Source organism: Saccostrea echinata, unplaced genomic scaffold, assembly GCF_033153115.1.
Source record: "Saccostrea echinata isolate AGI-Se365-2 ecotype Australia unplaced genomic scaffold, CSIRO_AGI_Sech_v1 ptg000025l, whole genome shotgun sequence".
In the NCBI taxonomy this organism is placed as follows: domain Eukaryota; kingdom Metazoa; phylum Mollusca; class Bivalvia; order Ostreida; family Ostreidae; genus Saccostrea; species Saccostrea echinata.
Genome location: NW_026889774.1, coordinates 27054041 through 27076702, shown reverse-complemented (window position 1 = coordinate 27076702; position 22662 = coordinate 27054041). Strand labels below are relative to the sequence as shown.

At 34.5% G+C, this 22662-nt stretch overlaps 3 protein-coding genes across 3 annotated transcripts in view; all 3 read left to right on the top strand.

The window, feature by feature from the left end:
* The window catches only part of LOC133192277 (WD repeat-containing protein 11-like), a 37625-nt gene extending 27722 nt beyond the window's left edge, over nucleotides 1–9903 (top strand). Inside the window, exons 17-29 of the mRNA XM_061328273.1 lie at nucleotides 1137–1243; nucleotides 1649–1769; nucleotides 2719–2887; nucleotides 3050–3218; nucleotides 3531–3596; nucleotides 3916–4000; nucleotides 4291–4482; nucleotides 4716–4882; nucleotides 7257–7351; nucleotides 8386–8483; nucleotides 8776–8856; nucleotides 9118–9262; nucleotides 9624–9903. Coding sequence (XP_061184257.1) covers nucleotides 1137–1243; nucleotides 1649–1769; nucleotides 2719–2887; nucleotides 3050–3218; nucleotides 3531–3596; nucleotides 3916–4000; nucleotides 4291–4482; nucleotides 4716–4882; nucleotides 7257–7351; nucleotides 8386–8483; nucleotides 8776–8856; nucleotides 9118–9262; nucleotides 9624–9766 — 1638 coding nt within the window. The 3' untranslated portion in view covers nucleotides 9767–9903. The remainder of the gene's footprint in view (nucleotides 1–1136; nucleotides 1244–1648; nucleotides 1770–2718; nucleotides 2888–3049; nucleotides 3219–3530; nucleotides 3597–3915; nucleotides 4001–4290; nucleotides 4483–4715; nucleotides 4883–7256; nucleotides 7352–8385; nucleotides 8484–8775; nucleotides 8857–9117; nucleotides 9263–9623) is intronic.
* Nucleotides 9904–12797: 2894 nt separating this feature from the next.
* Nucleotides 12798–17953, top strand: LOC133192290 (THO complex subunit 3-like). Its single transcript, XM_061328304.1, has 6 exons — nucleotides 12798–12988; nucleotides 14122–14278; nucleotides 14623–14827; nucleotides 15961–16122; nucleotides 16304–16404; nucleotides 17726–17953. The coding sequence occupies exons 1-6, from the start codon at nucleotides 12806–12808 to the stop codon at nucleotides 17887–17889; spliced, it is 972 nt and encodes a 323-aa protein (XP_061184288.1). The 5' UTR covers nucleotides 12798–12805; the 3' UTR covers nucleotides 17890–17953.
* Nucleotides 17954–20945: 2992 nt separating this feature from the next.
* On the top strand, nucleotides 20946–21882 carry LOC133193021 (uncharacterized). Its single transcript, XM_061329021.1, has 2 exons — nucleotides 20946–21072; nucleotides 21299–21882. The coding sequence occupies exons 1-2, from the start codon at nucleotides 20946–20948 to the stop codon at nucleotides 21880–21882; spliced, it is 711 nt and encodes a 236-aa protein (XP_061185005.1).
* Nucleotides 21883–22662: the final 780 nt, after the last annotated feature.

Sequence of the window (22662 nt, the reverse complement as noted above, 5' to 3'; positions counted from 1 at the left end):
CTGCGCGAAGTACTGCGCGAAGTACATATACATATATGGCTCTGAGCCTCTTCCCCTTTTCCGTTATCCCCACCCTCTTTTTTTTTCTCTCTCTCTCTCTCTTTCCTTTCATTATTCCACCTTATTGTTCAATTCCCCTCTTTTTTCAATTTTGTACATTGTATCTTCCTTAAAAATTAGTCTAAAATACATGTCTTTGCAAAAGTTATGATATATATTATTGTAACATTTCATGATTTGTACCTTGATCTTTAATGGAGAGAACTTATATAGGCCATTTTGCCTGCTGTTCAATCCATATTCATTGTATATACATTTATGTATATCATGAATAAAATACTTCTTAAACGAAGTACTGCGCAATGAAAACCCCAGTCGGCCTCCTTAAAATACAAGAAATGCCTTATTGTTCAGATAAATGGACACTGTATATTGATTGTAGATTTTATTATCAATACAATGAATACTGATTATACATGTATTTATCAATACACTAGTATATATATACTGATGAAATAAATGTTCATTATATATGAACATATTAATAACATTTAATACAAGTGTTGTTCATAAAAAAATACCATTGTCATCGCAACGTCTTTCCTATGACTGGTTTTCTTATCTTTCACAAAGTATTAACTACATGTACATGACTCATTGACTGTCAAATTTAGATACATGTACATGTTCATTTTGTTAAAGAGTTCTCTTTTAACATTGATTGTTATTTCTTTACAGCTAAATGATTGTTATTTCTTTACAGCTTTTTAACATTGATTGTTACATGTATTACTTAACAGCTAGTTTACCATGGTTGTTATGTGTTAACAGCTAGTTTACAATGATTGTTATTACTTAACAGCTAGTTTACCATGATTGTTAGTAGTTAACAGCTAGTTTACCATGATTGTTATGTGTTAACAGCTAGTTTACCATGATTGTTATGTGTTAACAGCTAGTTTATCATGATTGTTATTACTTAACAGCTAGTTTACCATGATTGTTATGTGTTAACAGCTAGTTTACCATGATTGTTATGTGTTAACAGCTAGTTTACCATGATTGTTAGTAGTTAACAGCATGTTAATATTGATTATTATTTGACACATGTTAATCTTGTTTTGTTCTATTTACAGTCTGGAATGGGGACCATTACGTGGATAGCTTGGAAGGGAGACTTTATTTTGTTTGGGGATGGAGAGGGACAGTTATCAGTTTGGGATCTCAAGTCTAAAACACAAAGGTAGGTACAGTGAAGTTACATACACTGTAAAACACTGAGAAAAGTATGACTTACTTATTTACCGAATTGTTCAAGTTGTATTTCAATTCAAACAGTCGCCCGCATGGTGCAGTGGTAAGAGCATTTGCTCTAGAGTCAAGGTGTAAGGAGTTGATCCTTACGTCATGGTTTCAAATCCACTGTGCAATGTGGAGCAAGTGATAGCGTCTCAATATAAGGGAAAAATTCTCGAAAGGGACGTTAAACAACAAACAAATCAGTTCAAACATCATATTTAGTACTTGCTCTATTAAACAAAATTAAAGGAAAATTAAAATCCCTTCAGAATAACCAATAACTGTTTGTTTTTCCTGCATTCTGAATATACACAGTACATGTATTCGTTAATGTTATATTTACCAACAGGACAATGGCAACAAGGCGGGGGTGGATCAAGAAGATCCGGTTTGCCCCAGGGCGGGGGAATATGAAGTTCTTCCTCCTGTATGTGGACGGCTTTGATATCTGGGATCTGAAGGAGGGAAAGGTATAGAGAGTCTTCGTGGTGATGGAGAATTTCTTAATGACTCTAAGTATTGTACAATGATGTTAAATATATACTGTAACAATGTAAATAGGAATTAGAAGTTTGACAACTCACTGTCTTTCTTGAAGTCCACTTTAAAATGAAATATAGTCAAGACAGTGTTAGCAAACAGCCAGGAATAGTTTGTCTGCATCATTAGTTCTGGTCGAGATATGAACTGTGAAATTTATATTTCAGTTTGTGGAATTTGTTCAACTCGATGACAAAATATGAATTCTGTCAATAAAAGCTTTTCACTTTAAAGCTTACCTCAATGAAATTGGGGGAGCTTACACAATACTCCAATTCCGTCAGCATAGGCATCCCAGTATAAAGTCACTGGAGCAGATTTCCTTCTAATTCTACTCTCTATACTGATCAGTGATGCTTGGATGATGCATCTTGTATATTTCAAGTTAGCAGTCAGGTGTCAAATGCTGCATTTTCAGCTAATATATTCCATAAACATGATAAAATGACCAGGTTATTTCTTTTAGAGCAGGTCTCATTTCCAAGTAATTGTAAGCCCTATGTTGACCAAACTTGTATGGATGATACATCTATAGATGCACACTGCCAGACTTAGTTCAGGTGTTGAATTTTTTTTTGAATTTTTAGGTGATCAAACAGAAAATGTATTTTTGAGCAAGTCCATTGACAAGTAACTAAAAATCCTACAAAGACCAAACTTGCATAATGTTGCATCTAGATGCAGACTACCAGAATATTATGCTTTGTCTTAAGTATAGATTCATTGAAGTGAGCTATGTAATCCTTGATTATGTTTGTTTAAAACTGAAAAAAAATCTTCTGTACTTAATATGTGTATGTCTAGATCTTGAATTGTAACACAGTGACTGTAGCCTAATTCCCATATAATAAAGTCATATATCTTTCTTTTCATTACCAGGCAGAGCTACTAAGTTCAATGAAGAGTCCCCGAGATGTTGCTAAGGTGATAGATGCAGACTGGACCGGATCAGACCGGCCAGTACTGGCTACAGCTGACGGATGTGTGGAGGTGTTTGACCTGACACTGAAGTCCTGCTCCTGTGGAATTGAGGATCGGGAATTTCCAGGTGAGGAGAGATTTTAAGGAGTTCCAAGGTAAAAATCTGGCCTTTCTGGCCAGTTCAATCCTTAGAGGGAGGGTCTAGAAATGGATTCAACAAAAGGCCCCTACATTAAAACCATTGTGGCATTAAACTTTAAAGCTAATATTCTCAATTTTCCTGTAATAGATGAGGTGGCCAGCCCCTACATTCTCCCCCCAAAGGCCTCACTAATGATGAAGTACCACCTACAGAATCAGCCATGGAACAGCGAGTACTCCCGAAAGCTGGAGGGACTGAGAGAGGAGGAGAAAAATTTACAGGCAGTGGTCAACAAACAGATAGATCTATTGGACAGGTAATTGTCTCACCTGGTCAACAAACAGATAGATCTACTGGACAGGTAAGTGTCTCACCTGGTCAACAAACATATAGATTTATTGGACAGGCAAGTGTGTCACCTGGTTTACTGGACAGGTAAGTGTCTCACCTGGTCAAGATAGATCTACTGGACAGGTAAGTGTCTCACTGTCATCAGATTAATATCTACTAAAGTGATTCTCACTAGTCAGCAATCAGATTTACTGTCCAGGTAACAGTCCCTGTGATCAGATGAGACTGTTATCTGTAATATGTATTGATTTGTATCAACTTTCATCTTGTTTTTCAGTGATATTTTGGAGTACTTACCACAGTGTAGATTTGGAGTGGCAGAGAGATGTCTTATACTTGCCAAGTAAGTTTTTTTCCCTCAAGCTCAAAACTTAGTTCAGATAAAATTAGATGCATTTTTTTTCTCTGAAAATTCATAATTATGCATTAGATAAGTAATTGTACAGTTAAAATTGCAGATCTTTTGGGGGTGGGGTGCCGAGGGTTGGGGGATACATGTATTTGTGAAGCCATGCATTGAAATCAACTCCCTCCTGCAACAATTATTTGGACATACCATCTGTGATATCCTTCAATTGTCCATTTTTAATATGCAAATCACTTTTAAAATTAAAACCATTTTGATTAGTACCGTAATGAATGCTCACAAATCATACCCGTAGGTTGTTTGGAGATGAATCTGACTTTTTGTTCTGGACTGTAGCACTGTATTATCTGAGAGCTGTTAAGTGGAGTCCAAAATCTCAGGTCAGACAACTCAGGATCAAAATTATGATATAGTATTTTTACTGCATGTACAGGTATTGAAATTGTTATATATGAGAAACTTTATATTAACTATTTTGTCCATGAAATTATACAAAATATGAGATAAATATATATTATTTCCTTTTAAAAGAATAATTTTGAGTGAAGGAAACAGATTTTTTTTTACATTTAAGATGATGTACATGTTCATTATAAATTAATTTGTATGTCATCTTTATGAAGCATAATAAGTTACATGTAAATATAGTGTTTTATAATACATCATACAGGAAGATATAGATTTGCTGGGACCAGAAAAGGAAAAGTTTATTCCTGCCACACCCTCTTACAAGGAGACCAATGACCTTGTGATGTTAGACAGTCCTGACGAGGGGGAGGAGCCATACCAGGGGTCATGGTCTCTTATAGACACACCCCTGGAGAGATACTTTGATATGATCTGTGATAATGACAGCTTTAAGGTAAGTATAAAATATACAGAGATTTCAACAACTCAGTAATTACCACTGTGTATAAATTAACCAATGGCATGTGAATTATTTCGAAACAAGAGTCTCAGAAGTTTTTCAGTTACCTGAAACTTAAATTTCTTTATACTTTAAAAGAAGGAAAATTTTAATCATTTTAAAATTTTAATTTTAAATTTTAATGTATGTACTCATATGGAAATGTTGATAAGACTTTTCTTCTTTAGTTATACCAGTTGGACCGTGTGGCTCTTCACGACAGTAAGAGAGTGACGTACGAACACACAAAGAAGTGTGCAGAGAACTACATCATGCTGCGGGAGACAGATCGAGCCGTGCAGCTACTGCTGGAAACAGAACCAGATAATGATACATACTACACCGACTGTCTCAGGTAACGATACGCACTACACAAACTGTCTCAGTTAATGATACATACTACACTGACGGTCTCAGGTAAATACAGGGAAAATCTAAATAACAGAGACAAGACAGATTATATATTACACTGACTGTCTCTGGTAAATACAGGGAAAATCTAAATAACAGAGACAAGACGGATTATATATTACACTGACTGTCTCTGGTAAATAGAGGGAAAATGTAAATAACAGAGACAAGACAGATTATATATTACACTGACTGTCTCAGGTTAATACAGGGAAAATCTAAATAACAGAGACAAGACAGATTATATACTACACTGACTGTCTCTGGTAAATACAGGGAAAATCTAAATAACAGAGGCAAGACAGATTATATATTACACTGACTGTCTCTGGTAAATACAGGGAAAATCTAAATAACAGAGACAAGACAGATTATATACTACACTGACTGTCTCGGGTAAATACAGGGAAAATCTAAATAACAGAGACAAGACGGATATACTACACTGACTGTCTCTGGTAAATGCAGGGAAAATCTTAATAACAGAGACAAGACAGATTATATATTTCACTGACTGTCTCTGGTAAATACAGGGAACATCTAAATAACAGAGACAAGACAGATTATATACTACACTGACTGTCTCTAGTAAATACAGGGAAAATCTAATTAACAGAGACAAGACGGATTATATATTACACTGACTGTCTCTGGTAAATACAGGGAAAATCTAAATAACAGAGACAAGACAGATTATATATTACACTGACTGTCTCTAGTAAATACAGGGAAAATCTAATTAACAGAGACAAGACAGATTATATATTACACTGACTGTCTCTGGTAAATACAGGGAAAATCTAAATAACAGAGACAAGACAGATTATATATTACACTGACTGTCTCTAGTAAATACAGGGAAAATCTAAATAACAGAGACAAGACGGATTATATATTACACTGACTGTCTCTGGTAAATACAGGGAAAATCTAAATAACAGAGACAAGACGGATTATATATTACACTGACTGTCTCTGGTAAATAGAGGGAAAATGTAAATAACAGAGACAAGACAGATTATATATTACATGGACTGTCTCTGGTAAATACAGGGAAAATGTAAATAACAGAGACAAGACAGATTATATATTACATGGACTGTCTCTGGTAAATACAGGGAAAATGTAAATAACAGAGACAAGACAGATTATATATTACACTGACTGTCTCTAGTAAATACAGGGAAAATGTAAATAACAGAGACAAGACAGATTATATATTACACTGACTGTCTCTAGTAAATACAGGGAAAATGTAAATAACAGAGACAAGACAGATTATATATTACACTGACTGTCTCTGGTTAATAGAGAGAAAATCTAAATAACAGAGACAAGACAGATTATATATTACAATAACTGTCTCTGGTAAATAGAGGGAAAATGTAAATAACAGAGACAAGACAGATTATATACTACAATAACTGTCTCTGGTAAATATAGGGAAAATCTAAATAACAGAGACAAGGCAGATTATATACTACAATAACTGTCTCTGTTAAATACAGGGAAAATGTAAATAACAGAGACAAGACAGATTATATATTACACTGACTGTCTCTAGTAAATACAGGGAAAATGTAAATAACAGAGACAAGACAGATTATATATTACACTGACTGTCTCTGGTAAATACAGGGAAAATGTAAATAACAGAGACAAGACAGATTATATATTACACTGACTGTCTCTGGTAAATACAGGGAAAATGTAAATAACAGAGACAAGACAGATTATATATTACATGGACTGTCTCTGGTAAATACAGGGAAAATGTAAATAACAGAGACAAGACAGATTATATACTACAATAACTGTCTCTGTTAAATACAGGGAAAATCTAAATAACAGAGACAAGACAGATTATATATTACACTGACTGTCTCTGGTAAATAGAGGGAAAATGTAAATAACAGAGACAAGACGGATTATATATTACACTGACTGTCTCTGGTAAATAGAGGGAAAATCTAAATAACAGAGACAAGACAGATTATATACTACAATAACTGTCTCTGGTAAATACAGGGAAAATCTAAGTAACAGAGACAAGACAGATTATATACTACACTGACTGTCTCTGGTGAACACTACATGGGAAGAAGTACCAATTTCAATCCTTCAAATGTCTGTAAAGAACCTGGTAACTTCAAGAAACTTATTTACACTAATTTTCTACTCTAATTTAGATATGTACATTGTATTCATGTGTATTATTACTCACATATCCATAGCAATGTGCATAGTGTGGACTACATAATTTGAGTTGATTGCAGTATTTTTTACACATTATTAATTGTTGAGAAATCTCTTTACAGAGCTTGTTTGGTGGCAAGTATTCGATCTTCAGGCGTCTCACAAAGCACAATCAAACTCGTGGCCACCAATCTCATAGCCAATGGTAAAATCAAAGGTGAGTCTAACAAAGCACAATCAAACTCGTGGCCACCAATCTCATAGCCAATGGTAAAATCAAAGGTGAGTCTAACAAAGCACAATCAAACTCGTGGCCACCAATCTCATAGCCAATGGTAAAATCAAAGATGAGTCTCACAAAGCACAATCAAACTCGTGGCCACCAATCTCATAGCCAATGGTAAAATCAAAGGTGAGTCTCACAAAGCACAATCAAACTCGTGGCCACCAATCTCATAGCCAGTGGTAAAATCAAAGGTGAGTCTCACAAAGCACAATCAAACTCATGGCCACCAATCTCATTGCCAATGGTAAAATCAAAGGTGAGTCTCACAAAGCACAATCAAACTCGTGGCCACCAATCTCATAGCCAATGGTAAAATCAAAGGTGAGTCTAACAAAGCACAATCAAACTCATGGCCACCAATCTCATAGCCAATGGTAAAATCAAAGGTGAGTCTAACAAAGCACAATCAAACTCGTGGCCACCAATCTCATAGCCAATGGTAAAATCAAAGGTGAGTCTCACAAAGCACAATCAAACTCGTGGCCACCAATCTCATAGCCAATGGTAAAATCAAAGGTGAGTCTCAATCTCATAGCCAATGGTAAAATCAAAGGTGAGTCTAACAAAGCACAATCAAACTCGTGGCCACCAATCTCATAGCCAATGGTAAAATCAAAGGTGAGTCTAACAAAGCACAATCAAACTCGTGGCCACCAATCTCATAGCCAATGGTAAAATCAAAGGTGAGTCTAACAAAGCACAATCAAACTCGTGGCCACCAATCTCATTGCCAATGGTAAAATCAAAGGTAAGCAGTTATGTATTGTATCAGAAATTTAATCTAAAGGATTCAGCAGCAGTTAAATAGGCTACATGTATATGGAGGGATGCAATGACATTAAAAGGACATGACAGCATTTTTGTTTTAAATTTTCTTTTTAAAGAGAGTATAGAAATACAATTTACAGTTTCTGATCTTAACCCTTACCTGATTTATGTGTACAGCATTTTATTTTCTCCTATAGAGGGAGTACAGTTACTGTGTCTGATTGACAAAGGCCTAGATGCCTGCCGATATCTGCAGACCTATGGAGCTTGGGACCAAGCTGTCTGGCTGGCAAAGGTCAGTGTTTGTACTTATTTGTGTCCTTGTTTGAAGTACTAGCATCAGTATACTTGTCATGTTTTTCACAGTACAATTAGCTGATGAATTTACCTATACTTTTTCATGATATTCTAGTGATCCTTTAATTCTTAGATTTTAACAAATACCATACAATGTAAAGATAATAATACATATCAATTATGATCTCAAATTTTATGATTAAAACATACATGAGTCTACAATTTGAATTAATGTCACCTTACTTGGGAAAGAATTTTTGAACTTCATGTTTTTCTTTTTATCACTGTAGGCCACATTAACCAGCAGTGACTGTTGTGAGGTGATGAAGAGATGGGTGGATCACTTATGTGGGACACAGGTCAACCAGAAAGTAGGTCATCAATGAACAAATTATAAATTACCTGCATGAATGTAGACAATACTGCCTTGTGCATAAATGAGATTGTAATAAAATAGCATTATAACCTGAAGCTTGAAGACCACTGACTTCATGCAGAGGAAAAAAACTTTCAGTTGTTAACTACACATCTAAATGTTTGACTACTTGCACAAGTTATTTATCATTAACCTGTAAACAACCTGACCTGTCTAAGTGGTGACATATAATTGATACTGTTTCTGTTACTTGCAGAGTAAGGCCCTGTTGGTGATGCTATCCCTGGGACAGTTTTCTAAGGTACTGGAGATGTTGTATGGAATGAGACAATTCAACAGAGCTGCATGTTTTACTGCAGCACTGGAAGAATTCGGACTACTAGACCAAAGCAAGGACGATGGTAAAAATCTGTAAACAACTGTTAAAAAAGCTAAAGTGCCATGTCTCCCTCCTCCATTAATTTGATGATGTTAAGATATGTATAATTATAGAAAATATTCGCTCCCATTTCATTTTCACCCTTCATTCTTGTGGAAAATGGGCAAATTTAAAATGGGATTTTGAGTGAATCAAAATGGGGCAAAATTGTTTGCAAGTGTGCATGATGAGGAAAAATAACATGTGGGGGAAAATAACATTGCATGTATACAGTTTTTTTTTTTTTGCTCGACCTCAAACATATGCTAGTATTTAGTGTAATGTATTTTGTAAAAGCAAAACTTTTATGTGAAATGTGAATTAATGACTGTTACTATTTTTAGTTGTGCTGGTGGAGGCTATTTACCTAGAGTATGCCCGTCTGTTGGCCAACCTGGGACTGAAAGCATCTGCCGAGTTTTACTGTCAGAAAGCTGGTGATAAAGGGAACCAGTTTAGAGAGGAGGTCCGCATCCTCTTTTCATGATGGACAAGAGTTTATTGTGTTGGGTTCAAATTGTGCTTTAAATGTACTGCCTTGTATGGGAAAAAAGTGACTCGCTTGTTAATTTACACTTTAAATCTATAGTGCATATTAAAAAGAATGACCATGAATAATGTGCATCACATATAAATTTCACAGAATTTTTTTTTAAATGAAATTCATCTAAAAATTTTCTTAAGAATTTTTTGTGAAATCTTCCTATGTAATATTTATGTGAGGCATTGCATACACATGTACTCAGAATACATAAACTATCTGTGTGTGTTTCTAGTACTGTATGAAAATAATTTAGACTGTTTGCTTTTTTGTTCTTGTTTTTCCAGTTTATGGTATTTAATTCCAGATAAACATGCACTAGCTCTAATGCATTTATTTTTAAAATTAATTTCATATTTTCCCTTACAAATACATGTACATGTATTACTATGACTTTATGATTGTTAAAAAATATTTCCAAAGGCATAAATTACTAAGCTGTGGAATTATAAATGCATAACAATTAAATAAAATACATATACCATATCAGGCTTTATTTGAATTAATTCATAGAATTATTTTAATATTTGTTATTTATATAGTTTATTTATTGTTTTAATTAATTCCATCAGTCATGGATAAGAATAAATATCACTATTGAACAATTTTGTTTTTGTTTGTTTTAGACTTGTTTAATAAGACACATTGTGCAATATATGTATGGTCCTTTTTTTCTTCAAGTGTCCAATATAACACTATGATTAACTTGAATTCAAATTTATTATATTGAATGAATAGCAATATGTTAATTGACAAATCAACTCAACCCATATTTAGCCCAGAAAGGGGCTCAACTACAGTAAAACTTGTCTAATCTGGCCACCTTTGGTTCCAGAGAAGTTGGCTGGATTAGACAGCATTCCGGATTAGACAACATTTTGAACAATTAAAATAACTAAAAGGGACTTGAACTGCTAAATACCCATGAACAGTGAAAAAGATTTTTAAAGAAATAATGCATTAGCAGAGCCCAACCCTGACGCAAAAACCCCTGATCCAGGGGCTATGAATTTCATAATTTCAGAAGAGACATCCTTGCTCATCATAACTATGCACTTAAATTGTTTGCTTAAAACCAAAGAGAAGAGAAGAAGATATTTAAAGAATTTTTGCAATTTTACTATATAATCAATAAAGCACCCCCCTCCTCCCCCCCCCCCCCCAAAAAAAAATACCTGACTCAGGGGCCACAAATTTCGCAATTTTGGAAGAGACATCCTTGCTCATTGTAACTGTGACTTAGTTTATTTGCTGAATACCCAGTAAAAGAGAAGAGGATTTTAAAGAAATAATGCATTTTTATACATGCATGTAATCAATGAATGCGGGTGGTTACGTTCCGATGACTTGTTCGACCCGCGTGGTTTCGACACAAATCCATGTTCGACCCGAGTGGTTTCGCCCCAAAGCAATTAATTAACAATTAATTGCTTCGGAACGAAATTAATTAACACTTTCAAAAGTTTTACATTTTATTTTTTCTCTACATTTTTTTTTATATTGACCACGTATATTTGTGTTAATTATCGTGTGTAATTAAATTTGGAGAAACGTACATTGTTCAGACAGTGCATATGTGATCACGGTACATTTGAAGAAGTATTTGATTAATTTTTATGGAAAACTGTTCAAATATAATTCATTACTAAATCAAATTTATCAACATTCATGTTCCGCGATAGTAGAAAAAAATGTTAGGAAACCTGCATGTTGACTACACATACGGAAACAACTACATGTACCTTTTGACACGCACATCACTGAAGCCATACAATACTGTAAATTCCTTATTTTACGCGAGTACTTATTATCGCGAATTGTCCCCTAAACGTCAAATCGCGAGAACAATAAATCGCGAGTGGACTGTTGATCTAGAGGTTTTACGTGCATTTCAATACCATAAAAATAAAAGCGAGTAATTTTATTCCGCGAGTGTTGCTTCTCGCGTAATTACGCGATAATTAATTCCTCGCGTACATTTAGGAATCTATAGTATACAGCTACCGGATATCCATTTGTTTACCGCACAGTGTATACCCCTGTACTCAGGTATTGACATGTAGGATATAGGCCTATATTAGAGTAGGTCGAAACCACTTGGGTCGTAACCACGCGGGTCGAACACGGAATCGGAACGTAACCACCCGACACCTAATCAATAGAGCCTCTCCCCAACAAAAAACCCTGGGGGCACAATCTTCATAATTTTTGGAAGAGACACCCTTGATCATCATAATATGTACATGATCCAATTTTTAAACATATGTAAAAATAGATTTTACATTTACTTTCCCGTCATTTAAACCACAGACATTTATTTCTGTAATATTTTTTCAACCCACAGTATAAAAGTATTTTTATTTCACCATGGGTTAATTAAATAATTTATTACAGAAACAAGTGTCTGTAATTTAATCCCTTTCTTATGCTGTAATAATGAGAAAAGACCCATTGATTTTCCACCAAATATCCATACTTTAACTGTGAACTTTTAAAAACCCCATTAAATTTATCAATAAGTAATTCAGAAGAATGAAGGAATCAAATATTTTATAAATTACTAAATGAAAACACATTTAAAATTTTTGGAAAAATATAACTTTGCATTAAAATGATTAACTTTGTAAGAAATATCTTAGTTAGAATAATCTAACTGTGTCTAGGGACAAGCCCTCACCACAAAAACCGGGTCCGTAGGACAATATCATTCCGTAGGACAATATCATTTTAACGATAGAACGTTCTATCTAGAAATATCTGAGCGAGGGAATAATATTGTCCTCGTCTAGTGTTATTTTTTAAAAAAAATGTATTATTGAGTACTTTGCATTTTGAATGGTTGCGGTGGTTTATAAAGATGGCATTAATTTGAAACTTATGTAAATAGACAATTTAATTTGTTGATTGATTGAAATCTTAAACACACCGATCTATAAAATATTCCGGTATTCTCCGTCGTTTTGGGTTCCAAGTTTTATATTAAAAATGGCGACTTATATTGAAAACATGCGAAAACACTTTCAGCAAAATAAACGGATACGGGAGCACACAGCTCATGATTCCAAAGTCCACTCAGTGGCCTGGAGCTGTGACGGGAGGCGGTTGGCCTCGGGGTCATTTGACAAAACTGTTAGTGTCTTTCAACTGGATAACGACAGAGACCGAATGGTACGATGAATTTCGTGGTTTTGTTGCAGATCTAGCGCGTGGTGTGGTAGTATGCTCGTGCAATTTTGATTGTAACAGAAGTTTACTTTGTGTGTCTTTAAAAAAAAAAAATCCTTATGATGCTGTAATTAATTTTTAAGAACAGCTGCAATTTTGCATTGAAAGGTCTGAATTTCTTTCTTTTCTTTTCTTTTTTTTTGCACGTTTGTGTAATCACTAAATCATCCAATACTAAATCTGACAATTACATGCACATGGCTGGAAAAAAGCGTGTGTATGATAACACTATGAAAGATGATTTATACTGAATAAAAAGCTGTTAGCTTAAATAAAAAATCCAAAGTTTATGGCATGAAATTGCCGTACAGGCACTTGTTTCTGTAATAAATGTTTTAGCCCATAGTATAATAATAATACAAGGTATCTAACTCCAAATTACATGGAGTACCCCCTCCCCAGAATCGCAGTCATGTATACACTTTCAGAGAAAATGCTCTGGCAAACTATTTATTACCATTCTCATCTACGATGATTTATCTGTGTAACCATATATGGCATGCTTGTCTTTTTATCTCCATAAACGGCATCTAAACTTTACTCGCCGACTGGAAAATTTGTCTCACACCATGAATATGTTCTTGGGTTTTGATTGGCTAAAAGTCTGATTCTAAAATTACATTGGAAAAATATCATTACACTTTTATGGAAAATAAAATGTAAACAAATTTGATTTATTCACTGCAATATTTCAACATTTGAATTGAATTTTTGAACCCACTAATTTTTAAATTTGCTCACTGCGTGAGATTTGTACATACCACTTCATGGTGTGAGACAAATTTTCCAGTGGGTGAGCAGAGTTTTGTCACTGTTTACGGAGATGGGTACTCTAATGTAATTCAGAGTTAGATACCTTGTGTTGTTATTATACAGTGGGTTAAATTTTTTTACCATGTTTACAGAAACATGTGCCTGTGAATTACAGCTATAGTTTTACTTTCACTGTAAGGAAAATGACAATATAGGCTAATGAAATTATTTAAAAAAAGAAAAATTCATAAGAAAGACTGTTAGACATACATGAAACAAGAACCTCTAGTCTTTATGAAGTTTATTTCTACTTGAAAACAAAGGTGAAGGACTGCACACTCCGTGGACACAGCGACAGTGTAGATCAGCTCTGCTGGCATCCAAAAAATCCCGATCAACTGGTGACCGCCAGTGGAGACAAGACAATCAGGATCTGGGACGCCAGGACCAACCGCTCTGTGGCCACAGTCAACACAAAGGGTATGCAATTTATAGCAAATTCAACAATCTAGCCCTATGGTGAGGGATTCAGAAAAAATTGTTTTATAGATAGTGGGAAACACTTTGAATGATGATGTGAACATGTCATTGTAACTTCACAGTCTAGACTGAACACATCCAAACTTTTTACATTGGATTTATTGGCTGATCTGATGTCCAAATGCTTAAACTGTGTTGTCTCAGGTGCAAATCAAGACCATTTAACCATTTACCAATTTAAATTTAAATAATAGAAGGAAATGGTGTTAATTTTATACATACATCAACATAATGGTCTATAAAGAATTTGATCACTAGTATTTATCCTCTTCCTACTTGTATAGGTGAAAATATCAATATATGCTGGTCACCAGATGGCAGCACTATAGCAGTGGGGAACAAGGATGACCTTATCACCTTTATAGATGTCAGAAGTCATAGGTCAAAGGCCGAAGAACAGTTCAAGTTTGAGGTCAATGAAATTTCTTGGAACAATGATGGGGATCTTTTTTTCCTGACAAGTGGCCAGGGAAGCATAAACATATTAAGGTAGGTTCACTGTAACAAAAAAACACAGACACACACACAATGAAATAATGGTATCATTAAGATATTGTGGTAAATAAAGAGTGTCCAGGCAAAATGAACATACTTTGATGGAAAGAAGTTAATGCTTATTTAAAAGAAACTACATGTACATTATCATCATACAGAGTTGTGGAAAACTGTCGGTCATGGCGGCAAAACCGACAAAAAGTGCGTGTGACCGGTAAAAATGCTATCGATGTCGGTCCAAATGACCGGCCCCTTTTTTGGTTAAAGTTTTTTTTTTTTTTTTTTTTCCATTTCTCATCGGCGCACTTCCCAGAAACTGGTACCTTATATCCGATTGCGTAATACTTTTTCTATAAAGGCTATAAATGAAAGCGAAACCAGCATGTTCTCGTGACCTATTAAATTTACAACTGGGGCAGAATTTGGTAGAAAACATAAAGAAACAGATAAAGACAAGCTAAATATGAAAACAGTTGGGAAAGCGGTAAATCTAGTACTTCCGACTGTCCCGGATTTCGTTTTTTTCATCGATCGTTTTGAGATCTTTTATCGATGCAGAGAATTTCTAGACTCATTTTCTAGGTTAATATAATTCCCAAATTCATAAATGTTTTAAAAAAAATTACGTTTACTATGCTGAATTGGCATTGTTACCTGCCCAAAAGCGGTGAAATCTAGTATTGTTATAAATGCAAAAAAAACGAAAACGGAAGAGGACTTGGAAATGGAGACTGAATGTTATATTATTAAGTAAATAGATGTAATGAAGTAAATAAATGTTATGCTTTTTAAAAAATTTTTGTGACTTTCTATTTCGGACTTGCAAAAATCGCTTTGGACCGGCTTATTTTATCTTCTTGCCAGTCCAAATGACTGACTATCTGAAAAAGTTTTCCACAACTCTGATCATACTGATTATTACACGCAGATAGCGATGGCAAACATAAAAAGTGTTTAAACTTTCATGTGTAAGAAACATGAATAATGTACCATTAGCTTCAGCAGTATTCTTTATTTTTAATCTTAAGTGTCTTATGCCATGTTTGCTGACATTAAAGATTTTAAATTGTTAGGTATTATCGCTTAAAACTTGATGGAATTTAGAATACATATGATTTTCCTGCCAGTTACCCAGACCTAAAGGTCCAGCACACACTGAATGCCCACCCTGCTAACTGTATCTGTATCGAGTTTGATCCTAAGGGGAAATACTTTGCCACAGGAAGTGCTGATGCCTTAGTTAGTATCTGGGATGTTGCAGAGTTGGCATGTGTCAGGACTCTCTCTAGGTAACTCTAAAATGTTAGAATTCTTTCTAGATTAATCTGATTAAGCGTTAAATTAGGAATCTCTTAAAGGAAGTCTAATAAGTTAGGATTATTCATTCCTAATCATTTTCTATATAGGTTTCTTTAAAAAGCTTACTGAAAGATGTAAAAAAATAAAATTGTCCATTTCCTCTTATTCCAGGTTAGAGTGGCCAGTGAGAACATTAAGTTTCAGTCACGACGGCAGAATGTTAGCCTCAGCCTCTGAAGATCTCATCATAGACATTGCAGAGGTCGACTCAGGTAGATATCACAAAGGTTGACACAGGTAAACATAGATATCACAGAGGCTGAATCAGGTAAACAGAGACATCGCAGAGGTCAACAAAGGTAAACAGAGATAACACAGAGGTTGACTCAGATAAACATAGACATCACAGAGGTCGACTTAGGTAAACATAGATATCACAGAGTTTGACTCAGGTAGATATCACAAAGATTAACTAAGGTAAACATAGATATCACAGAGTTTGACTCAGGTAAACATAGATATCACAGAGACAGACTCAGGTAGGACAAAACAAAACACACAGATTCATTTTTATGATGACTGAGTGTTACAGATTCCAAGTTTCTGAAAATTATCCAGATATACGTATGCAGATGAATTGAGTAAGCATTTTATTTCCCATGGCATATGAAATTGGGGGGGGGGGGGGGGAATGGTGGATGGAGCTGGAATTAACATGTCCATTTGTCTTTTTGGCTGGAGATTATCTTATAAATAACAAAATTTTTCAACCAGTCTTTTAAAATTAATAAATTTGGATACCATTCAAACATTGCAGCTGGTATTTTCAAATTGATATGTCAAATTAGAACAGTTTTGGCAAGAGTTTGCCTGTTTATATTATGCTGTTTTGGTTGTCCTTTAGGGCTTATTTGTACCATTATAAAGACTGCTGTGTGATGGCTAATCTTTTTGTGTAGTAAGGAGTTTAGATCTGGTTAATGATGAATGGTAAAAGGTTAGAGACTCGCACAGACACTAAGCTGTCATGCTAACATCGGTGACAGGTGCCCCCTCATCACAGCTCAGGATCAAGAGTCTTTGTCCCGAGTCATATGAGTGAGGTACATTACAGTTGTCTTAACACAATCTGGTCAGGCTGAGACAGTCCCTGGCCAGGTACAACAGACAGACATCAGTGTTACAACCTGTCACCAGGTTAGCAGAGGCAGCTAGGTGGTGCCGTGCTGAGTTTGTGCTGACAATTTCTTTCTGAGACCAGAATCTGGGGAAAAGTAGAATTCCATACATGCATAATATCTTTAATAGAAAGCTTTCTTTGTTAATAAAGGGATGAATGGTTGAAATTTTTTAAGAAAAAAAAACCATAATCTACTCCAATTTTTTCTGCAATGATTTCAACCATTCATACTCAATAAAAACATGAAAGACATTGTATTATATATATATGTATAAATTATTCATATAAAGTTTGTGAATCTACAAAAGTGAATGAAGATATTTCATAGAAGTCAATGCAGATAAAATCCTCTGCAGCCTTTGTTCTTCATTGAAATAAAATTAATTGATTATGAATGATCTTTCATTTTACAGGAGAGAAAATCACAGAGATTACTTGTGAAGCTCCTACGTTTACTGTTGCCTGGCACCCGAAGCGCCCTCTACTGGCTTATGCCTGTGATGATAGAGACACATATGACAGAAATCGGGATGCAGGCACTGTTAAAGTGTTTGGGTTCCCCAGTGACAACTCTTGAGAGTTTTATAAATAAAACTTGGGAGTGACTTACCTTGGAGATATTCCAAGACAAACATTGGACAGATCAGTGATTAGTGGTTTTTCTCAGTAAGATACTGACAAATGGCATCGGTTTGTTTGTTGATACACTACTGAGGCTATGGTATTGAAGGAATCAAATGCCGAGAATTTTTAGCGACAGGAACACAGTAAATATTGCTGAAAATTTTATCAAAGACATGATTTTGGAAAAAAAAATTAAATGATTATTGAGAAGTACTAGTAATTGGACATGTTACTCAATTGGAAACTTTTTTTTTATGCCAAACCTTTATAGTTTTTTCTATTTCAAGACTTGTAGGTTTTCGTATGTGGAATACAATAAATAAAAGTATTTAATGTATCCCATGTCTTTTATGTATATCTTTGTAGTACTTTATACTTTCAAAGTATTAATTTAAGCATTTTTAATGATTTGTTTACAATTTTTCAAGGACACTGCGAAACGGAGCAATCCCTTGCAACATGATTTCAATCATTGAACACAGTATGTCATTCAATGAATTGATATGGTGTAGTGTTGTATATTTATTCAGAGATTATAAATGAGTCCTTCAATAGACAGACAAAGTCTCTTATGGATGAAAGTGCACCATAAAACAGACAGACAGGGAGTCCTATAAAAGCAATTCCATTATAGACAAACATACTGTAAACATACTTATTTTAATGTTGGTCCCAGGGCCATAGTTATTTCTAAAAATATTTAAGTGTCTTTCATGCTGCTTGTCTATTAATTCATTCAGAATTGTATTAAAGGTGGACTTTACCCTGATTTGATTTAACTATAAATACAATTTTTTTCAAGTCAAAAGTGCACTAATTTAGGATTGAGCTAGTCAGCTGAAGAGATAGAATACCCTTGATTTTGAGTGCGCTAATGTATTTACATTTATGGAAGTGAGTCTTTTTTAGACCCCCCTTTTTTTTCAACCAATACAGAGTCAAGGGCTTTTCAATTTTTTTTCATAAATTATCATTTTAGGACAAAGTTTTAATTCAACCCATATGATAAATAAGAAAAATTACATAATCAATTTTTTTTTAAAAATTCCACATATCCCATTCTGTAAATAAACTTCTCTAGTGCAAGTGCTTGGCAAGGAAGGGTTGCTACCTATTATATACCGAATTAGGTTTGTCATGGCCAGGGCTTGTACCCATGTTCTTCCAATCAGAGGGACTATGATTTGTACTGTAAAAACTTCAATTTGCACTATTCTCCCGTATGCTTGCTTATATATTTAACTAGCCAGGACCTGCTGTTTTTGAGAGATTTTTTTTTATGCTGCATGTAAAAATTTGAATCCCTACTGTGGCCCAACCCTTTACCTCCAAGGGGTACGAACTGATTCAAGAAGATGGGTGAACATGACAAGCGAAAAGCCTATAGTGTGACAAACATGATGGTGAGAAATTAAATCTCAATTTTATCAAAATTTTCCTTAATATTTAATCTATCATTAATATATATTTTCTGTAAAATCTCAACAATTTGCAAAAATCTCACAAAGATTAAATTATTTACTTATGAAATATTATACACACTAAAGAGGGCAAAAAGCCATTTTCTCATATTGTAACAATATTTTTCGCTCCATTTATTTGAAAGTTAATCCTCAAAATTTGTATGAAAATATACATTTTTTGGTTACCAAAAATATGGAGCAAAGACCCATTATACCTTAAAAATATACTTTTATGATATAACATTCGCATCTTTTCGAGAAATACTTGAAGTCCATTAAGTCATAGGTCATATCACAAGCATGATTTAAATGCCACTATTCATCAGGACTTGTGTAGTCTAGTGGTTAGCGTGCTAGTCTCGAAAGAAAATGATACCCAGGATTTTATTGCTAGGGTTCGAACCCCACGAATACCACATTATTTTTAATAAAACAATAAATTTTGCCGAGAAAATTTTCCTCAGAAATGTTTGTTTATCATAATTTCATAAATTGCAATAATGAGAACTTTACTCTAAATATAGAATTCATAAACTGAACATGATTTTTATATATCGGAAACTACAGGCTTTCTGCACGCTATGTTCGCCCATCTCCTTGAATCTACACAATGTCTGTAAGCTTGCACATAAGTTTCTTTCTTTTGACCTGGTGACCTCTTGAAGATTTTTAAATGATGCCACCAAATTTTCCCATTTAAAAAAAATCTCTCCTTGAAAGAGGGATGTGGTGCTTTATATGCACAAACTTGAATTTCTTATTACTAACTATTATCAATTATGGCAATTAAGTTAGCTTGACATTGACTCAGTTGTTCTGGAATAGTAAAAATACAGAATTTTCACATTATAAATTCAGAAATGATCGTTAAATTGTTTTTGAACATTTTGGAAAATTGTAATGGTCTTGTATTACATTTTTTCAATATGTCATGTTAATGTCACAGTCGACACCTGTATGTTTACAATTCACTGCACATCTAGTTGTCTTTTGTTTAATTTAAAGTCCAACTTTACAATCCAGATAGTTATCTAACACTAGCACACTAAAACCTAGGCCATTATCAAGAAGGGTTCACCCGACAAACATGACTGAAAGTAACTCGGAAGAATATCCCTTGGGCTCTCCGCTGGTGCACATTAATATGTGTGAATCCCATGAATTACCCTTTTGATATTATATGTGAGGACTGTGATGAATTCATTTGTGCTGATTGTGCGAAATCAAACCATAGAGATCATAATTGGAAAACTCTAACCACAGCAGCCAGCCAAAGGAGGGAAGGTCTTCGAAAATTTCTGAGGAAGATAAAGGAAGTGGATCTGCCTGGTATTGATGAGAAGATTTCAGAACGGATCACAACAAATAAAGAACTATGTGATTTTGAGATTAATAAGCTACAGAAGCACTATGATGAGATAATAACTAAGCTGACAGAAATCAAAAAAACACTGATAGACAATTTGGTTAAAAGAATGATCAACTGAACAAGGTGAAATCTGAGTTAGAGAAGAAGAAGAGAGGAATTGTTGACACAGTGGAATTCATGGAGGACAACAACAGCACCATGTCAGATTACAGCTTGATTGACAACCACAGAGAACTGACAAAAATCCTGTCCAACTTGGAGGTTCACACGACGAACTGTGAACATTCAGTGAGGTTCACTAGAGGTGAAATCAATGCTGAATTACTTGAATCTTTGGTTGGAAAAACTTTATTTGGATTTAGATGATATTAGTGTGAATCAAATAAAATCATTTAAATATGGAGATAAAACAGTTAAATTGTTGGAGACATTCAATGATAACCAATGTTACCTCCATGAAATTGAATCTAAATATATAGAAAGAGTCAATCAACAAGGCACAAAAGAACATAAATTTAATATTTTTCCAGATGACATGTGTGTGACTGATAATGATGATGTTTATTTCACAGACATCAGACACAAGTCCATCAGCTGTCTGTCACCATCAGGATCTGTCTCAACAGTCATCAATACAGATCCACTGGTACCATTAGGAATCTGTCAGCCAGTGGACAGTGGACTACTGGTCACATGGATAGACAAGGAATCAGATGTTTACAAATTAGAGTCACACAGCAGACGTCTGGTGAGACACATCACAGTGACAGGTGAAGTCATCAATGAGTATGAGGACGGTCAGCCCAGACTGTTTACATTTCCATACAGAGTCACACAAAACAGTAACAGTGATATCTGTGTTTTGAACCGTACAAGTGACACTACAGGTGATCTAGTGATTATGTCTCCCTCTGGTCGTGTGAAGTTTGTCTACTGTGGAAAAGACCTGACAAAGAACTTCCGTTCAACTGATGTAGTGTGTGACTCTCTCTGTAACTTCCTTGTTACTGACCTTAACAACAAGATCCATCTACTGAGTCCTGACGGGGAATGGAGAGAACGCTCCATCCTCACTCTCCCTATACAAGTCTACACTGTGGATAGGATACACTGAGGGACTTGTCAAAGTGTTCCAATACAGAATGTAAAATGTAATATACATGTACATCAAAGAATGAATTCATTCACATAAATGGGATAAATAGAAGGGAATATTAAATTGTTATTATATTAAATACAAATTGTTAAATGTATGAATACAAACTCAGAAAAAAATTACCAAGTATGAAATTGCAAGAGCTGTATGAAAGATAAATTGTCTTCATCAAGAACCATCAAACTCTACCTCGTTACATCTGTTTATACATAAGTTTTATTTTTTTAAAATCAAAATCACACTTATTCACATCATAACCAAAATTATGTACTGTGCTGATTGTTTTAGCATAGGATTTCAGTTTGTTAACGTTGTTTTTGACTCATGGTTTTAAATATAGTGATTACTGTAATCACAAATTACAGCATTATTCCATATATTAAACATAATTGAACAATATGAAATAGGGTCTTGAAATCTAGAAAAACTGACACAGTCAGAGAGGGCCCATTAATGTTGTTACAGGACTACGAAGGCATAGTTACATGTACAGACAGAGTGATATGTCCCTTAAATTCACAACAACGTCTCTTGAAGTATAAGGTCCCTCTGTTTAGAATTTGAAAATGTTATGTTGAAAACTGTTTGAGTAACAATAGGTATCAAGGATATAAATTTAAACATACAAACAGACAAATTTGTACGTGTTTTGCTAATCTAAGAAAAAAGTATATCTGTATAAAATTTAAAACCCGGGGGTCATGATTTAAACTTGAATATACACTATCTGAGGATACT

Excerpts from the sequence above, each read along its gene's own strand:
- LOC133192290 (XM_061328304.1), top strand. The coding sequence starts at position 12,806 with ATGGCGACTTATATTGAAAACATGCGAAAACACTTTCAGCAAAATAAA. Across the intron at positions 16,123-16,303 it reads TGTGTCAGGACTCTCTCTAG|GTTAGAGTGGCCAGTGAGAA; the intron begins GTAACTCTAAAA and ends CTCTTATTCCAG. Across the intron at positions 16,405-17,725 it reads CATTGCAGAGGTCGACTCAG|GAGAGAAAATCACAGAGATT; the intron begins GTAGATATCACA and ends TTCATTTTACAG.
- LOC133193021 (XM_061329021.1), top strand. The coding sequence starts at position 20,946 with ATGGAGGACAACAACAGCACCATGTCAGATTACAGCTTGATTGACAAC. Across the intron at positions 21,073-21,298 it reads TTCAGTGAGGTTCACTAGAG|ATGACATGTGTGTGACTGAT; the intron begins GTGAAATCAATG and ends ATATTTTTCCAG.